The 19,552-nt window shown below is 40.9% G+C and overlaps 1 protein-coding gene across 1 annotated transcript in view; it reads right to left on the minus strand.

Annotated features, from left to right (window-relative positions):
• The window catches only part of DSCAM (DS cell adhesion molecule), a 695,768-nt gene that overhangs the window by 75,240 nt on the left and 600,976 nt on the right, over nucleotides 1–19,552 (minus strand). Inside the window, exons 22-27 of the mRNA XM_075912112.1 lie at nucleotides 16,647–16,764; nucleotides 15,697–15,860; nucleotides 12,683–12,781; nucleotides 11,352–11,540; nucleotides 9,756–10,046; nucleotides 1,839–2,015 (exon numbers count right to left, since the gene is read on the minus strand). Of these exons, the coding sequence (XP_075768227.1) occupies nucleotides 1,839–2,015; nucleotides 9,756–10,046; nucleotides 11,352–11,540; nucleotides 12,683–12,781; nucleotides 15,697–15,860; nucleotides 16,647–16,764 (1,038 nt within the window). The remainder of the gene's footprint in view (nucleotides 1–1,838; nucleotides 2,016–9,755; nucleotides 10,047–11,351; nucleotides 11,541–12,682; nucleotides 12,782–15,696; nucleotides 15,861–16,646; nucleotides 16,765–19,552) is intronic.

The raw sequence follows: 19,552 nt of genomic DNA on the forward strand, positions 1-19,552 counted from the left end.
GTGCTGTATATAGTGTGGGTGTGGGGGGGGGGGAGGGGAGATGTGCCCTGCCTCTGTGTAGAGGGGGCTTGTGGAGGGCTGGCTGCCACACAGGGGCCCTGGCCTCTTACCCACACACATGTATGTATGAAGGCACATGATATGCTTCTGACCCCAGGGAAGGACACTGCACGATGTGCCTTCATACATACATGTGTGTGTGTTAACAGGTCAGAGCCCCTGTGTGGCAGCCAGCCGGGGCCACATGCTCAGGGTGGCGTGGCACATGCACAGGTTGCTGCGTGCTCTGTGGTCAGCAAGGCCCACAGGCGCGGTCCCTGGTCTCTCTCTCCCGCCCCCCCCTCCACCCCGCATAAGGGGACAGTGATGGCACTCACATGGCAAGGCCCCTCTGGCCTCGGATGACACCGGTGACAGGCTTGCTGGGATGGCTCAGAGGTCCTGGGTGCGGGGCGTGCTCTCTTCAGGCTCCTGCGGCTCCTGACCATCCTCCTCCTCTTCTTCCTCCTCGGTGTCATGGGCAGGACCCTCTGGGGTCGATGACCACTTGGGGGGCACGGACCATCTGACCCCCCAGGATGCGGTTCAGGGCATCGTAATAGGGGCAGGGTCCGGGTCAGCCCCTGGTTGGCAGCTGCCCCCTGAGGCCCTGGCATAGGCCTGCCGCAGCTCTTTCATTTTCATGTCCACCTACTCCTGGGTGCGCATGTGGCCTTTGGTGGCCAGCCTGTCAGCCATCTGCCTGTAGACAGCCATGTTCCTGTGTCTAGTGCAGAGATCGTGGACATTGGAGGCCTCCCCCCAAACCTCAATGAGATCCACGATCTCCGCACTAGACCAGGAAGGCACCCACCTTTTGTGGCCCCTGGCAAGCTCCTGGGAGCTGCCAGCTTGCTCCGGGGGAGCGGTGGAGGGCTGGGTGCCACTGGGTTGCTGGCTCATGCCGGGCCAGGTGCACGGACTGCTGGCTCTGTGCTGGCAGGCTTTAAGCTGGCACAGGCACTGTGGCCAGAGTCTACCCCTTTAAGGGCTCTGGGGCTAGGGTGGGGAGCAGAAGAGTTTTCCTGGTTGTGCCCAGAGTGGCCACCATGGCACCCTGGGAAAGGCTGGAGGCTCCCTATTTTGAAATAAGCATCTACACTGCTTATTTAGATTTAGCTATTTTGAATTTGGCATTATTCCTCGTGGAATGAGGTTTACCAAATTCAAAATAAGCACTCTGCTATTTCGATTTAATTTTGAAATAGCGGTTTGGCTGTGTAGACACTAGGAAAGTTAATTCGAAACAACGGCTGTTATTTCAAATTAATTTTGATGTGTAGACATAACCTCAGGAAATTTAACGGTGTGTTCTTCTAGCTCATTTATATCTGGATATTGCATCAGATTATCCTAGGTGTCTGGCTTATATTTTTTTGAAAAGTGGATTTCTTCCCACTTCCATCAAGAACATGTTCTTTCTAAGAAATTGTAAGTAGAGATGCTAAAATTCTTTAAAAAAATAACCTCATGGAACATGTTTTCCCCAGATAAAATAATCACTTTCCATATGGACACGAGACATTCATTTTTCAGAAAGTTATTTCTTCACAATGCCCCCAAAGAGTCATTTCTGTAAAAAAAAGTAAAAAACAAACAAAGAAAAACCCAGTCCCACCTGTACTACTATATTTACTAATCATATCACAGGAAATGAAACTTTATAGTAAAATATATAGAAAAATATTTTTCATATGCTACACAAACTGTCACAAGATTTTCTGTAAACAGGCCCATTTATGCATTCATGCTAGGTGTCCATAAGTATGTGAGAATAAATGCCAAATATCTTCTCTTACCTCTGAGTCGCTTCAGTCTCTGCTCCCTCCTCCTCCTTCGCACAATCAGCAGAAGCACAAAAAGCAGCAAGACCCCCACCAAGATACAGGAAATGGTCACCAACATCTTTAGCCCTTCGTTGGTCGCCAGACCATCTTCACTTTGGACAACTGATTTAATGAGTGGAGGGATTGTACCTGGAAACAGTGTCATGACATTAGATGCCTATTAATGAAGAGAAAAGGTTGCGTTTTCAGAAACTACAGCGTATTGAACCTGTACTATATCTTCCAAGGGCATACAAGATAGTACCTTCACACATGACATATTTAATCATTACAAAGAAATTGCATATCTAAAGTCTAACGTATTTGTTTCATTATTTACTACAGGAAATTAGTATTTGTGTAACAGCTTTACATGACCATGTAGTCCTCTAAAAAAGAATGCACATTCACTGCTATGTACATCAAATGGGCCCTTTAAACAAAAACATTCTTGTATCAAGTGTCTAAGGCTACATCTACACTACAGAGGACAATTGAAGCTGCCACTGTCAATCCTCTAGGGTTTGAATTAGCGGATCTGGTTTAGACAGCTAATTTTAACTGTCTAAGGGGTGCTCCAGTCAATTCTGGTAGTCCTGGTTCCACGAGGAGCAAGAGAACTCTAAGGGAGAGTATTGTAGACAGCACCAAAAGCTGTATCCTGCATTGTGGACATCACCAAAAGCCCAGCTAAGGTACTTCAACTTCAGCTACGCAATTAATTTGACTTTGTCTCGTAGTATAGACATAACCTAAGGGGGCAGCACTATGTTGATCTTGAATTCAGATAACTTACCTGCTGCTAATTCTGTGGCTGATAAAGGCTATCTGAGTTTAACTCATGAAAGAAATAGGACAACAAGGATATGAGGAAACAATGAGACTTTTAAAAGTGGAGGAGGGAAAGAATTTATAAAGAACAGCCATTCTAAGAAGCAGAATGCTCTTTTCATTTTGGGATGCATTTGCATTTTTAGCACCATTCCCTGACTTATGGAATGTAATAATTCACTCTTTATTTTCCTTTTCAGGGATATGAGCAGCATGCAGCACTTTCTAAAGAAAGCTGTAGAAATATGTAAGTATTGTGGATTCTGATGGCTGCAGATGGAAACCATTTAATTTTAACCAGCTACTGAAGCATAAAACTGCTTCCTGAAAGGATAGGGTAGGGTTTAGAAAAAGATACATTCTCTTTTACATTTTAACTGCAGTATTGTGTCATAGGATCATATCTCTTTGTTTAGTATATAGAATCATACAAGTATGATGATGTGATGAAATATAAGCACCATAAATATAGATCAAATGTAAAGATCTACACCCTTTTTGCAGAACAGCTATTTTTTTTATATAATAAGCATAGTGATACCCTTAAGGACTTTAGGTAAGCATAAGTGATGGCAACGTCCAAGGTTATTTCAGATACATAAGTACATTAATTTCACACACTAGCATTATTCATACATACATTGTAGATTCCCCCCCACCCTTTTCTGAGCTGCCAGGTTCACATTAAAACAAATTATTATTTTGTGTACAGAAAATCTAGAATAATAGCAGCTTTAGAGAGCAAAACATGAAAACATATTTACACAGAACAGAAATGCTTAGCTACGGCAATGACAGAGAAAATGATTAGATAAAGACATAGAAAGCACTGCAACTAATGAAGGACAAACTAATCTCTGTAATATATCATCACAAATTCTTCTGAATACTAAGGATTAAATTATGTCCTCAGTAATAGATACACAAACCTTTTGGCTAGGAAGAGAGTTGGGCTCAGTAATACCTAAAACTAGATCTTTCCAGATGTTATATTTTGATGTAAGTGATAATAAAATAATGTCCTTATTTTTAATTAAACCTATAGTTTTTTGGTAAATACATTAAATGTTTTATATTTATTCTAAATAAAGTACAAACTTGGAACATTATACATGAATATTGTTAGTTTAATAAAATATGTACAACATGTTTAATAGAATTACATGTTTCACAATGTTACCAACTTTTTAATTACACAAAATGGAACTGCCCCCCTCTTCTCTGAGCCCCACCTTCACTCTCTCCATCTCCCCTCTCTCTGTCTTTCGCTCTTCCCCACCTCACTCACATTCACCAGCTTGGCGCAGGGGGTTGGGATGCAGAAGGGGATGAGAGCTGCAGCTGGTGGTGTGGGCACTTGGTCTGGGTCAGGGATGAGTAGTTTGGGACATAAAAGGGTGTTCTAAGCTCAGGCAGGGAGTTGAGGTGCGGGGGAGATTGAGAGCTCCAGCTGGGGTTATGGGCTCTGCAGTGGGGCCAAGGATGAGGGGTCTGGAGTGCTGGAGGGGGCTCAGGGCTGGGACATGGTGTTGGAGTCTTGGGGGAGTTGGCAGGAAGGAGTTTGGATGCATGAGACTACTCTGGGCTTTACAAGCAGTTGAGGGTGTCAGCAGCATTTACCATGGCTTCCAGGAAACAGCCACCAGGTCCCTGAGGCCCTTAGGCACAGGCAGGCTGTGTCCATATGCTGTCCTCATTCTCACAGGCACCATCCCTACAGCTCTCATGGGTCGTGGCTCCCAGACAATGGGAACTGTGGAGCTGGCACTCCTTGTGCTTCCCCCACCTCTGAGTGATGGCTCCACAAATCCCATTGGATATGACCCATGACCAATGGGAGCTGCAGGGGCAGCACTTGTGGATGAGAGAGCAGCACCCAGAGAGAATCTCCCTGTACTTAAACAAAAGACAGAACCACAAAAGTTCATCACCTATTAAACCATCTTGTTAGTCTTTAAAGTGCTACATAGTCCTGTCTTTTGTTTCAGCTGCACCAGACTAACACGGTTACATTTCTATCACTATTCCCTGTACTTAGGAGTTGTGGGGACTTAGCATCTGCTAATGGGAGCCACATAGACTAAGGCAGGTAGGGATCCTGTCATAGCCCAAGGCGCCTGCTGCACTGGGGACTGGAGCTACCAGGGTTACTTTTTGACTGGGAGTTCCAGTAGAAAACTAGATGTCTGGCAATCCTAGCTTCACACAATCAGGCTATGTCTACATTACGAGCTTTTGAGGCTAATGAGGAACTCATTAGTATAAGTCACAATCTCATTTGCATATTTTCTGCAAATGAGAAAAGATTTTTTGCTAGGGGTTTTTGCGCAAAAACAAGCAGTGTGGACATTTCCTTTTTGTGCAAAACCCAAACACTCTCTCAATGACTTGACCACCTGCATTCTGCTACAAAGACCTTTTACATCTGCACTTGAAAGGGAATCCTCTGAACTGTCATTCATGTTAAAATTCGACACTTGCCAACAAGGACTTAACAAACATTTGAACTATCTCACCCATTACCAAGACAGTTTCTCCAATTATCACCTCTAATACCATTAACTCACAAACATCCCACTCTCCCTACCTCTAATATCATCAATTCACAGACACTTACCTTCCTTCCTTCCCCCCTCCCCCGCATCCCCCTCCTGTTCTGCAATGTGATTTGTCCTTTTCATATTTGTTCATTTTTTTAATTGTATCCTTTGGTATATATGGTTGTGACTACTTTCTTCCACTATTTGATCTGAGGAAGTGGGTCTGGCCCATGAAAGCTCATCATCTAATAAACCATCTTGTTAGTCTTTAAAGTGCTACATTGTCCTGCATTTTGCTAGGATTAAAATAGAGCCAGCCTTAGAATTAGGAATCCAAAAGTAACTCCTGTGTGATTCCTCATACCATTTAACCTAATAATTTGTTATAAACTCTACAAATGCCTATCATCTGTTCCAACCAAAGAGTGAAAAATATCAACAACTCAGAACTTTCTGAAGTCTTTACCCAAATTCTGTTCTTGCCAACAAGCACTCATCTTTAGCTTCAATTTTCCTCTGTGGTGTAGACGTACCCTTAGACACCTCATACATTCATAAGTATTATAATCCCCTTTCAACTGGTGGGGAAACTGAAATAAAGACCAGTTAAGAGACTTTCTTAAGCTCAGACAATGAGTCAAAAAGGTCAGGGATTGTATTTATGAGTAGAACTGGTTGGAAATTTTACTTCTGAATGATTTCTAATGGAAAATTCACCTTGAGTTTCCATTGAACAATTGTCTCCAGCTCTGTGGCTCACCCTTATCTTGGCAGCCCATCAGAGAGCAGCTGGGAGATATATTTCATTTTGGGAACACTGACACATCTCTGCAGGACTATTTTGGTATTTCTACAGCAAATTATTTCAGAATTTCATGTAAATGAAATTCCCAACCTGCTCTACACACTCTTCTGGTTCCTAGTCATGTGTTCATTTTTCCAGATCATACTTCTCTCTAAGTTTGACTATAGTCACTTTGGCTGTGGATCTTCACTACCAAAGCATTGTTATCAAAGAGGATAATCAGCGTTATAAATGTCTGCTGCCCTTTGTGAGATTTTCCAGCTGACTGGAAGCAGTGCCCCATTGAAATAGAGGAGTTCCTGGCAATTACAGACCAGTAAGTCTAATGTCAGTACCAGGGAAACTAGTTAAAACTATAGTAAAAAATAAAATTGTCAGACACATAGGTGAACATAATTTGTTGGGGAAAAGTCAGCACAGTTTCTGTAAAGTCAACATGCCTTCCTAATCTACTAAAGTATTTGAGGGGGTTAATAGACACGTGGACAAGGGGTATCCAGTAGATATAGCATATATAGATTTCCAAAAAGCCTTTGACAAGGTCCCTCACCAAAGGCTCTCAAGTAAATTAGGTTGTCGTGGGATAACAGGGAAGGTCCTCTCAGGGACTGATAACTAGTTAAAAGACAGAAAACAAAGGGTAGGAATAAATGGTAAGTTTTCAGAATGGAGAGAGGTAACTAGTGATGTTCCCCAAAAGTCTGTACTGGGACCAATCCTATTCAATCTATTTATAAATGATCTGGAGAAAGGGGTAAACAGTACGGTGGCAAAATTTGTAGATGATACTAAACTGCTAAAGAGAGTTAAGACCAAAGCAGACTGTGAAGAGCTTCAAAAAGATCTCACCAAACTATGTGATTGGGCAACAAAATGGCAAATGAAATGTAATGTTGATAAATATAAAGTAATGCACAGTGGAAAAAATAATCCCAGTTAAACATACAAAACGATGGGGACTAATTTAGCTACAGCTACTCAAGAGAGAAATCTTGAAGTCACTGTGGATAGTTCTCTGAAAACATCCACTCAATGGGCAGCAGCAGTCAAACAAGCAAACAGAATGTTAGGAATCATTCAAAAAGGGATAGAGAATAAGACAGAGAATAACTTATTGCCTCTATATAAAACTATGGTACACCCACATCTTGAATACTGTGTGCAGATATGGTCACTTTATCTCAAAAAAGACATACTGGCAGTGGAAAAGGTTCAGAAAAGGGCAACAAAAATGATTAGTGGTTTTGAATGGGTCCCATTTGAAGAGAGATTAAAAAGACTTGGACTTTTCATCTTAGAAAAGAGGAGACTAAGGAGGGTTATGATAGAGGTCTATAAAATCATGACTGGTGTGGAAAAAGCGAATAAGGAAAAGTTATTTACTTGTTCCCAAAGCATAAGTATAATGTAGTGGGGGCTCCGTCCATTCTTGTTCACTGTTTTTACACCGTATGTGTGCGTGTGTGTGTGTGTGTTGGGTGCCCATCGGAGGATGGGATCTCTAGCGGAGCACTCCTGCGGGGAGGCACATAGGGAATGGCCTAGGCCTGCCTGTCACCTGAGCTAGGTGGAGGATTCAGTCAGGTGACACTTTGCCTGGGAATCTGAACAAAAGAAGGGGCATGGCTACCTGGAGGCTAGATGACCAGTTGCTACGTCTGAAGTAGTTTTTAGCTGTCTGGGGGAGAAAAGAGCCTAGCTGGCCTGGGGGGGAGAGGGGGGAGGCGGGGGACCTGAGCTGGGGCTCTGGCCCCCCTCCCATTCCCCAAGATAGATTCTACTGAATGTTCCTGGTTCCTGTAACAAGAAGTCTGGGCTACGGTGTGTCCCTATGAACCAATCAACCTTCCGTTCTACTTTCTAGCTGAGAGTCATGTCTAGCTGCGGATAAGAGTGCAGGGCCCAGGGACTCCCCCACACTCCATGACAATAAGAACTAGGGGTCACCAAGTGAAATTAATAGGTAACAGGTTTAAAACAAACAAAAGGAAGTTTTTCTTCACACAGTGCATAGTCAAACTGTGGAACTCCTTGTCAAAGGATCTTGTGAAGACAAGGACTTTAACAGGGTTGAAAAGAGAACTATATACATTCAGGGAGGTTAGGTCTATCAATAGCTATTAGCCAGGATGGGTAGAAATGGTGTCCCTAGCATCTATTTTTCAGAGGCTGGAAATGGGTGACAGGGGAGGGATTAGTTGATGATTTCTTCTTCTGTTCATTCCCTCTGGGGCATCTAGCATTGACCACTGTCACAAGACAAGATCCTGGGCTAGATGGACCTTTGATCTGACCCAGTATGACCATTCTTATATTCTTATGAAATATAATTGTCTTTACCATTTTATTGTCTTCTTATTGAAGATTCCATATCGCAGTACATAAAGCTAAATGGCACTTAGGTAACATTACATGACATTTAATTATTTACTATCTATTGACCAAAAAGCATGTGATCTGCCTTTCTAAATCAGTCTGTCCTATGAATATAGTGGCTACATGCTCTAGTTCTTTTATTACACATTCTGGTATGTGCCTTTCATGACATCCCAACTTAATATGCAGTTTAAAAGAGCATATCTAGTCATGCAGTAATTATTGTGCTTGATTTTTTTTCTAATTTCAGGAAAGGGCAGAAAAATTGTGTAAAAAGATAGAGAAGAAGGGACAGAAGGGGCTAAGTAAAACACTAGGGGTATGTCTACGCTGCCACCCTAGTTCGAACTAGGGTGGCTAATGTAGACATTCAAACTTGCAAATGAAGCCCGGAATTTAAATATCCCAAGCTTCATTTGTATGTTCCCGGGTGGGTTCCATTTTTAAATGCCCGTAGTTCGGACTACCTGCCCGCAGCTACAGCGGCACAGACTAGGTAGTTTGAATTAGAGCTCCTAATTCGAACTACCATTAAACCTCGTAGTTCGAACTATGGGTATTTAAAAATGGCGCCCACCAGGGAACATGCAAATGAAGCCCGGGATATTTAAATTCTGGGCTTCATTTGCAAGTTCGAATGCCTACATTAGCTACTCTAGTTTGAACTAGGGTGGCAGTGTAGACATACCCTAAGGGTGCATCTACCCTGCACCCGTAGGTAGGTCTAAATAAGATATGCAATTTGAGCTACACAAATTGCATATTTTATTTCAATCTAATTTTGAAATGGCTTATTTTGAAATTTGGTGCTGTCTATACAGTGCCAAATTTCAAAATAAACCACTATTCTGAAACGTCCCTTCACCCTTGTAGAACAAGGGTTACAGGGACGTTGAAATAACAAGCATGTTTCTTCAAAATCTATTTCAAAATATCGGATTCAAAAGACACAGAATAGCTACTTTGGGATACCTCTGGAATCCCAAAATAGTGCCACAGTCTAGACATACCTTAAGAAGTCAGCTCATGGTATGTGAATTATAGCTAGTACTGAGTGCATAACATAATAAGGAAACCTTCTGAATCACATAACTTTCTGGATTAAAAAAACCTTGGTTTTAACTATTAATCCAGCATTCTGAGCTGCTGGGTGTTAAAGTTCTATCACAAAGAAACTCTGTGAAATGGCATTGTAGCCAATCACATTTTTTTTTAATTTTTCTGGTCATGGTTGCAGTTACCAGTCACAAAAAGAAATCAAAATGACAGTTGGATAGAAGAGAAAGATATTATACAAAAAGTACATGTAATGCAAACAATTCAAATGGATGCACTTACTGCCATCATAGTTGAGTGTGGCAAATTTGGCCTGTTTCTCTGCACAGCCTGCACTGTTGCACACTCTCATTTGAAGTTCATACCAAGTTGCTTCCTGGAGGTCATATAGTATGTAGGACTTAGAAAGTGATGTCCTCTGAGCCGTTGTCCAAACTGTGGTCCGAAATGGCCTATACTCCAGAGTAAAGGAGGTGATTGGACAACCACCATCATTCCAGCCAATAAGGTTCAATCTCACTCGAGTGGTGTTAATACTGGCAAAGAGTTCTTGTTCTTTGGAAAATTGTGGCTCTAAGAGAAAGTAAACTTTAATTGAAATACTTAAATAAGGAATAATTGATGAGGGTCCTATTTTTATCCTAAATCATTCTTAAAGTGTCCATTAATCAGCAAAGATTTCTCCCCTAGTTTTAAAGGTTTTTTTTTCTGAGACCCAAATTTTGAAACCTAGGAATAGTGTGCATGTACTTCTATGTGGTCCTGATATGCACAAGTCAGTTTGAAAGTCTAGAACAAACATGTCAGAATGGAGAATACAGTTATTCACTGCTGCATAAAAAAACTCCCCAAATTTGTAGGAAACTAAGTGAAAGTGTCAGAGAAAGACAGGTAAACTTGGAGAAAAATTCTAAATTAATGAATTGCCCACTAGTGCTATATTTGAGATAGAACTGATCAAAATTTTTCAGCCACAAATTGTTCCTGATAGCATGCAAGGTTTCCTGAAAATCAAAATACTGCTTGGGAAATTGTTAATGTTGACACAATTTTCTCTCAAAACAAAACACAAACAAAAGCATTAACATGTTGACATTTTGAAATGAAACATTTTGTTTAAAAATGTCTATTTTATTTTTTCATATTTCTGAATCTAAATTTTGCATTCCCGAAAAGAAGTTGATATTTTGGCTTTTCATCCCATTTCAGGATCAAAACAAATGTTGAAATACTGTAAGATTCCATGGTATGGAAATTCCATTTTCTGACTGGCTCTACTTAGAAGCATATGGGTAAGTCCATTTAATGGTAGAGGGAACAGACAGTACACCTTTAAGTTTACAAAAAAGGACAGCTATGCTAAAAGCTCCAAATTCAGAAGTAAAATTTTCCAAAACATTTTGGCACATTATTCCAGTTAAATCAAGACAGAAAAGCAGCTAAGGTACATATAAGGGCTTCAGAGCTAACTTCTTTTATCAAGATAGACACAGCTGGAACTGTTTTCAAACAGACAAGGGTAAGTGAGGTTAATGACCATTTCTTCCTAACAGTCTCTCCCAACTTCAAACACTCTTGTTTCCTCCCACAACCTGAATTGGAATCTGTGTAACTTGAAGGCTTATTCCTTCCATTAATAAAAATTGCTCCAATAGAAGATATTAACTCACCCATTTTGTCTCTCTCATGCCCAGGAACCAACATGGTTAAAATAAAAATGCAAACAAATGTTTTCAAAAGCAATAACAAAATACTCAACACAACTACAATTGGAATATCTGTGGTTCTCTTTCTAACCATAACAGAATTACATCTAGAGCATGATGAGAGTTCACACACTCATTAGCTGTTGGAGTAAAGAGGACACCAATTCAGTACCTTTTCCAAGTGTTTTGGCCTCTATGATCTCACTGATGCGTCCTGGTCCCACTCCATTCTGAGCAGTCAGTGTGAACTTATACCAGGTGCCACATTTCAAGGTCTCTAAACGATAGGATCGTTCACTAGGGCTAATAGGAAAACTACCCCACTGCTCACTATTATCTTCAGAGTACTGAAGTATGTAACCTGAAAGAAAAGCAAAGACAATGATAAACCCGCTACCTAACTTCTTTAGAAGATATGCATTCACCAATTTTGCTGAATATGTCAAGATGTTATAAAAGCGTTTTATATTAGGGAACCCTTTTGCACAGCAAGATATTGAACTCTCTTCTTACTGGCTAGTTCCAATAAAGTGTGAGTAATATACCTATTACTTGTGCACCAGTTCCTGCAACCATTTCAAATGATACTGTTTCAGTATTTTGGCTTCAAGTGGAGAAGGAGAGAGGCATGTTTTAAAACACTTTTTGCCAAGCAGCACAGACCAACGGATGGACCTAGATTAGGGATGTTAAATATCAGTTAATTGAATAGTCGATTAACCTCATGAATTCTTGTCAGTTACTCAACTATTCTATAGTCCCCAGAGTGGGGCTGGCAGCCAGCGTGCTCTGGCCTCACTCCCGAGGAGCCCCCTGCCACGCAGCACTGCTGCCTCTCTATTAGTGATAGCAGCATGGGGTGCCAGGCGAGAACTGGTCCACAAAGGGAGCTAGTTTAAAAAAACAGCCCCCCTTGCAGACCAGCTATCTGTCGCCCCACGCTGCTGCCTCTCATACAGAGGAAGCAGCATGGGATGGTAGCAGTCCCTGACCGGGGAGACTGAGCTCCTGGGTCCAGAGAGAGCTGGAACTGAGCCGGGTTGCCTGCCCACCTGGCTCTTAATACACTTTAAATGCAGAGCTGCAGTGGAGATAGGTCCTGGACCCGGTGCAAACCATGACTGAACTGGGCTGCAGGCCATCCTGCTAAAAAATTTACTAGCAAGGAGGCAGGAGGGGGAAATGTGTGTTGTCTATAGCATTAACCTATAAACTTTTGCTTATCGATGAATCAACTATACTGTTACATCCCTAATCAAGATCCCAAAATGGATTTCCAAAGGCTGCATGTACAAGCAGTAAAAGTCACTGGAGAACAATTGGGGAAGGCTGGAATATAGAGTAAAATGATAATCAAAAGAAACTGCATTTTGCTGTAAGATGTTATCATTGTCTACTGCAGATTTGGATCCTGATAATATGTGGAGTTTTTTTTCTATTGCAGTTGTTCATTATTACATAAAGAGACCATAATTTAGTTGCAGTTAACCTTAATTCTGTTACCTCGGATAGAACTACCACCATTGTCTCCAGGTATCCAAGAAAGAGTGATAGAAGAAGATGTGGTTTTGGACACAGTAAGTCTTGGCTGGTCTGGTGGCACTGGATGGGAAAGAGTTAAAAACAGAAAATAGATTCAGATGATTATGCATAACTTTAAACCATTATAACAGACATTTATCAAATAACTGTTTTGTATGGCAAAAAATGCAAATTATTTCTGTCAAAATGTCTGTATAATTGACATCCTCAGACAAGCTCTCATTTTTATATTTAAATTTCTATACAATTTTCTCTTTCATTTTTCTCACTTTCCCCCACTTTTTCCTCTGAACATCTGTATTTCTCAGCACTACTGTCCTGCAGGATCTTCTCCCCAATGACAAAGAACACATTCGCCCTCACAAGATTACTTTCTAAGAATTTTCATGCCTGCTTTAAGTGCAATGCCTGAATTTTCAGCTGATAAAATAAATGGCACATGCAGAGATGTGTTTGAACCAAATAGTGGTAATTGCACAGGCAAGAACAGGTACATACACATTTTTAGTTCAGCTTCATGTGCTGAAAATTTAGTCATGTGCTGTAAAAGGCAAAGGAGAGGAGTATCTCTGCCTAGAAAAAACCCAGTTTCCTATGCCCCAAAACATCTTAATTACTTAACAGTACGAATGCTTCAGAAAAAGTAAACTCTATATATTGAAAGGAAGATTGTTTACCCCAGAAGTGCTGTGCCATTGTTCCCTTATTCATTTTGGTTTGGTACATTTTACTGAGAGTTAATGAACATATTACACACTAAAAGATAGAACATACAATTTTTCATCATAGTTCTCACCTTCTCGATCTAAGATCCCACATACGCATGGATGACAAGCAATATGGGCCCCGTGGTGCCCTGGCACAAGGAATATTTCTGGCCTAGGGTTGGGCTCCAGCAAAACTTGTCACCTGTTGCCCCCTGCACTCCCTGTTTCCCATATACCCTGCCCCCCTACTGCCCTGCACGCTTCTTCCATACATCCCCCAGCCAGGGGCGGCCCTAGACTAGCTGCCAGCAACTAGAGCCCTAGGCGAACCATGCAATCGGCGCCCCCACCTCCAAACCCCTCAATGATATTGCGCCACCATTTGGCTCCCCATTTAACTTGGCACCCTAGGCGATAGCCTAGTTCGCCTATATGGACAGGCCGCCCCTGCCCCCAGCTCTACCAGCTGCTTAAAATGCCCAGGGCCCTTGCCACTGCAGCTGACCTAGAGCAGCATCTTGCTGCATGCTCCTCACGACTGCTAGCATGTGACTCACTGACGCCCGAGAGAGGAGTATTCTCTGTGCTACGTGCAGCTAGCCGGGCTGTGCTGTCGATGGTGGTGGCAGTGAGGCTCCTGGGGCACTTTAAGTTGCCTGGGTCAGGCGTGGCACCTCATCCCCTTCCCCCACCTGTCCTTGTGTGCACCCCACTCCCTTCAGAGTCTTCACCCTCTCCCCCCACTCACCTGTCCTGCCCTCAAACTTGCTTTCTCCGTCAAGTCCCCAAACTCCCTCCCAGAGCCTGCATCCTAGATCTCCATATGCATCCAAACTCCCTCTCAGAGCCAGCCCTTTTCTGAATCCCAGTACTTGCTATAGCACAGGGCCTACTCCCAAGCTCCTTCCCAAAGCCTTCACCCCCACCCAAACTTCTTCTCAGAGTCTTGCGAGGTGAGCGGGAGAGAGAGGGTGAGTGGGGGAAGGGTGTGGGCTCTGGGCATTCTGGACACCACCAAAATTTCTGCCAACCTGTCACCCCTGCACACATTAAATACCAACCTTCCTTTATTCAAAGGAATTAATAGTGATTTGTTTTTAGTTACTGCAGTTTAATAACTCTGGGAGTATACAATTATGAGAGCACGTACTAGAATATAAGAAACGAGACTTCCGGTTACTGTTATTTCTGTCTCATATTACCCTATTGTGATCATGTTTCAGACATTACAAACAAGCACTTTTGCTGGATTTTAGGTGAGTTAATGTATTCACTGATGCTTGTTTCCCAGTTTAAATGATAGGGATACTTAGAAATGCTTACACTGCCATAGAGACCACTTCTCTCTTTGTGTTCTAAATTGCTGGGCAGTTTGAGCTGACAATTTTGAGGATAGTATATCTGGGGACAGGGAAGAGAGTGTTTTCCAAAGTGTGATCCATGTGCTCAATCCAGCAGTAATTTTCCCCAAACCTGATTAGTTTTTGATAATTAAAGCCCATTGCAAGGGTCTATTTTGTTGAGGGATCTTGTGAATGCATGTGCATATTGCTGGCTTTTGTTAACATGAGCGTTATACACATTTTCACATTGTTTGTGCACCCAACAATACCATGTTGGGTAACTGTATACATTTTAAAATATTATAGCAGGTACCTGGTAATACCTGTTAAATAAGACTATAGAAGGGTAAAATATGAATATCCCCTCCAATAGTCACCATAGCTTTCCGTACATTTCTCCTTTCATCATGAAATGTTTCATGCTAGGTCTCAGTCAAGCAAAATTTGATTTTGGATGTGTAAATAAAACTCCTTCAGCTATTGTTAAATTTTTTAAACCTTAAAATTATATATTAAATGGTGAAAACATAAGATGCTATTTTCCTTGTAGAGCTCTCAAAACCAACTGAAAGTGAACATTTTGGGCTTGATTCTGCACATGCTTATGCATATGCTTAACTTTAAGTGCATGAACAGTCATATTGAGGCCAATGACTATCATATTAATTTTTAGCTTGCAAAATGCGTACCATAAAATATACAGGATGATACATTGAAAAGCAGCCTAGTTTACCATTACTAGCCAAACCCTTCTTTGGATTAGCAATGTCTTGTTTTTGAATATTTAAATTTTCAAAAATATTAATGTTTGTACAAAGACATGCAGACATACAACTTAAATATATATTACATGCGTCTTACATATTAACCAGTAGCCATGATAAGACTGTAAAATACAATTACATAAGAGGTCCAATTGGCTTACCTTGTACCTGCAAATTCAAAATAATTTCATCTGATCCCCAGTTGTTACTAGCCACACAGCTGTAATATCCAGAATCCTCTGCTTTCACAGTACGGATAACAAAGCTGCCATTGCTAAAGATGCTTCTTCGCCCATCAATCGTCACTAGACTGGGTGTCCCGTTACTACCTCACAGGAAACAAAATGCATACATTAAAGAAGTTACAATCGGATTAAATCAAACATAAGAAGAAGCCAGGACCCTCTTTAGTTCAAGCAGCACTGGAAGCATGTTGCTGGAGAATGCCAATGGTCAGTATTTGGATAGGGAATCCCCAGGCTATGGTTTGGAATATAAAGGGTTACAAAATAGCTCCTTCCTTAATTATCTGCCACTTTAAAAAGTGCAGTCAACTTGAGGCATAATGTAAATTAAAGTAGCAAAACGCATCAAAGTCACTGGTATGTGACATAGATTTCTCCCTCATAACTCCTAAATATCACTGCTGATCCAATATTTGGATCAAATTATTGCCCTTACTGTCACAAGCATGGATCTCCAATGCATGACCAATATGTTTATAAAAGAGCAAACACGCGTGATTATTTCTTTTTAGAAGATTACTGTTATTGGCATTTACCATGGATTTTAATTCACATTAGCAACACAATGATTACTGACATGACAGTTATATTCCCCGAACCTTGATATCTAAATAACAATCAAAACTATATTTAAAGTTTTTAATATTTACTTTTCCCCTCATTTTCAGTACCTTCTAACCCTTATAGTCAACAAATTTTAGTCCATTGGACATTCTAAACTTCACTTCTGCAGCTGTGCTCATTCTCTACATTGTGAAGCAAGGGTAGATTCCTCCTGACACATTCATGTAGTGTCATGCACACGCTCGCTGCATGATTTTCAGCTGAAGTGTCTTATTCAAGCTGCACATATAGTTGCTGGTTACCTATCCTTCATCCATTTGACTGTAGGAGATGGGTCCCCAACGGCCTTGCAAGGAAGGACGATATCCTTCATCCATGGGGTTGTTACTGTGCCACTGAATGTCAGAATTCTGGCTGGAGCTGAACAATAAGAAGAGGAAGACTGAAACAGAGAAGCTCTTTTCCATACATTCGTTGGAGTAAGAACACACAAATGCAAACATAAATATTAAAAGGAAAAGCCCACTTGCTCCAAGCTATGTATCTATGAAATTAATTATTTTCAACCCACATTTTCAGCTATTTATTTAAACACATATTTTAATATCTGGAGGAAAGAAGATTGGGGGTGGAAGAGCCTTCAAGAAGAATAAATACCCAAAGCTTTTAATCACTGAGCCCTCTTTATTTTCCTATGAAAACTTAATCTTTTGTTTATCCATAGTTAGGAGCCAAAATGGAACATTATCTCAAAGAGATTCCTCCCTTCAAATTACCTGTATTTTCTGGTTGTCATGTCTACCACACGTAAGAATCTTAAAGGCACCAGTTACGGAAGAATATTTTATCAGCATCCTATGATATTGCCTAATTTCAGCTAGCAAAGAGAAAATCTTATTTACCTCAGTGAAGTGAAAGTGGAAAACACTCTGAATTTATCAAGAGAGTTGTTTCCAAATCTCTGTTATGAGTAATGCGTGTCTTCAATGACCGACATTCATTCCTCCAAAATTCAATATTGTTTTATTCCCTGTTCTTGCTATGAATGAGACTCATTTTTTACAAGTGTCAAGCCACCTTAAGCTTTGCCTGTATGGTCATATAGCCTCATTGCATATACTTTCATCTAAGGCCTCGTGTACACCAACCACACCATCAATCTACTTCTGCTATGCAAATCGTGCGTGCATAAGGTGGGTGGGGGCTGCTCTCTCATCAACACCAGTGTGGAAGTGCTTGAAGACTGAGTTACACATGATAAATCAATGGGCAATAGGTCAATTGCTGCAGGATCATTCCACTGCCTTGTATAGATAAGACCTAGGTAATCTTGTGATCAGAGCTTGTCCCAATATCTACTGTACCTTTGTAAAAATTTTCTTCCTTCTCATTTTCTAGCAGTTTGGGAATACAATAGGCTCTTTGGAAGCAGTCTTAGTTATTATCTATGTTTGCACCCAAAGCAATGTTAATGTAAAAAAGAAAATTATTACACCAGATAAAACACTGTCATCCTGAAGTCCAGCTAGATACCTACGTACCAACATAAGATTGTAAGTGGCACTGCTAGGATTCATATCCTGATGTGTGATTGTCAGTTAGGTATATATTTTCTGGCTCCACAAGGGAAAAAAGTGCCAATGATTAAATATGGTAGTGATGGACACTATACAAGTGCCTAAAATAGACAGACAGATTTTGACAATTAGGTTAATCTCCCCTAATGATACAGTGTTACATTAAAATGTATCCACAGTTGTGAAAATCAGTCAAGAGTTCATATCAGTAAAATGGATATTTGAGAGTAAAGATGCAATTTAGTGGAACTGCTCGTTAGTGACATACAGAGCCAGATCTTAAGCTGCACTAGTTTTGCATGCAACTCATCTGGAGGGAAAATGTGGTTTTATGTCACCTTTGTGCCCCCCCGCTCCCCGATCCCAAAGCCAGTCCCTGGTGCGAATTAGAATAGTCCTTTTTCTGATCTAAGTTGCTTCCTGTTGCAATGATACCCAAGGGGGCATTCTGGCAACTGGAGATCACTAGGAAAGAACAGAGTTCTGGTCATGGAAAATGTGATCACATACTTGCTAAAGTCAGCAAGGTATTCCATCTGAAAACATTCAGGTGGATGTGCAAGTTGTGTTCTCAAAAGCATGGACCTCAGACGATTTTAGAAATACAAGGCAAAATTTTAAAGGCACCTTCTATATTTGTTCTTGCAGCAGTCTGTGTCTACAGAATTGGCATTTGTGCAGTCAAAATGGGTAGTCTGCGTTGAAAATAAAGACTTGATATTGTATAGGAGGAATATATGTGGCACAGTAAATTTTAAAAATAGGAAGAGAGCAGTTGCCAGGACCAGGAAACTATTTGATAAGTTGGCTCATAGAAGAAACATTACTTTGCTGCACTTTAGCACGTGCTTGCTTTAACCATCAGTTTTAAAGGTTTCAGGCTGCAGCAGCAGCAGAATGTTCAACACAAGCCAATACATTGTTCTTTTCAGCATGCTCTGAGGAAGACTCGACTAAAACATTATAGTTAAAGAAGAGGAATTTTCTTTTGAATTGGAAAAGCTCAGTTTGACATTTTGAGTTGTGGGACCTTGAAAAACAGATTTGTCATTTTTAATAGATTCCTTTTGTGCTGCATAACACAAAGCTATTTATTATTCATTTCCCCCCCTTAAATCTGTACCAAAAAGCAACATGCTGAATTTGGATACAACTTCACTTCCTAGTGCTTTTGGAATACTGACCCTCTTCAATAGTGTATGTTTATCAGAACTGACAGTTAGTGATCCATTTTGTGCCAATTAGACAAACATGAATATGAGAGCCAGCATTGACTGTAACTGGGGTGTTTCATCTCAGTGGGTTCTTATCCTCTGCAAATAATATTTAAAGTAAAATCACACATAACAGAACAGATCTTGAAGAGTGAAGGGAAATTACTTCTGTGGGTTGCAGTGGGACTGCTGGGATTCATGAAGAGAAAATGAAGCCTTTTATTATATAATCATTTTGAATTGTGATGCCTAGATTCTCTTAATGTGCTATAGGAACCTAAGCTTATTAGTCCAAGTGGTCTCTTCAACAAACACACAAAATATCAGTTCTAATGATCAAGAGGAATGGATGTAAAATGACACTTAGACAGTAGGACTGCAGTATATTGCTGACAGAAAAGGCAACAGAGGCTACAT

Source organism: Pelodiscus sinensis, chromosome 1 (genome assembly GCF_049634645.1).
Source record: "Pelodiscus sinensis isolate JC-2024 chromosome 1, ASM4963464v1, whole genome shotgun sequence".
NCBI lineage: Eukaryota > Metazoa > Chordata > Testudines > Trionychidae > Pelodiscus > Pelodiscus sinensis.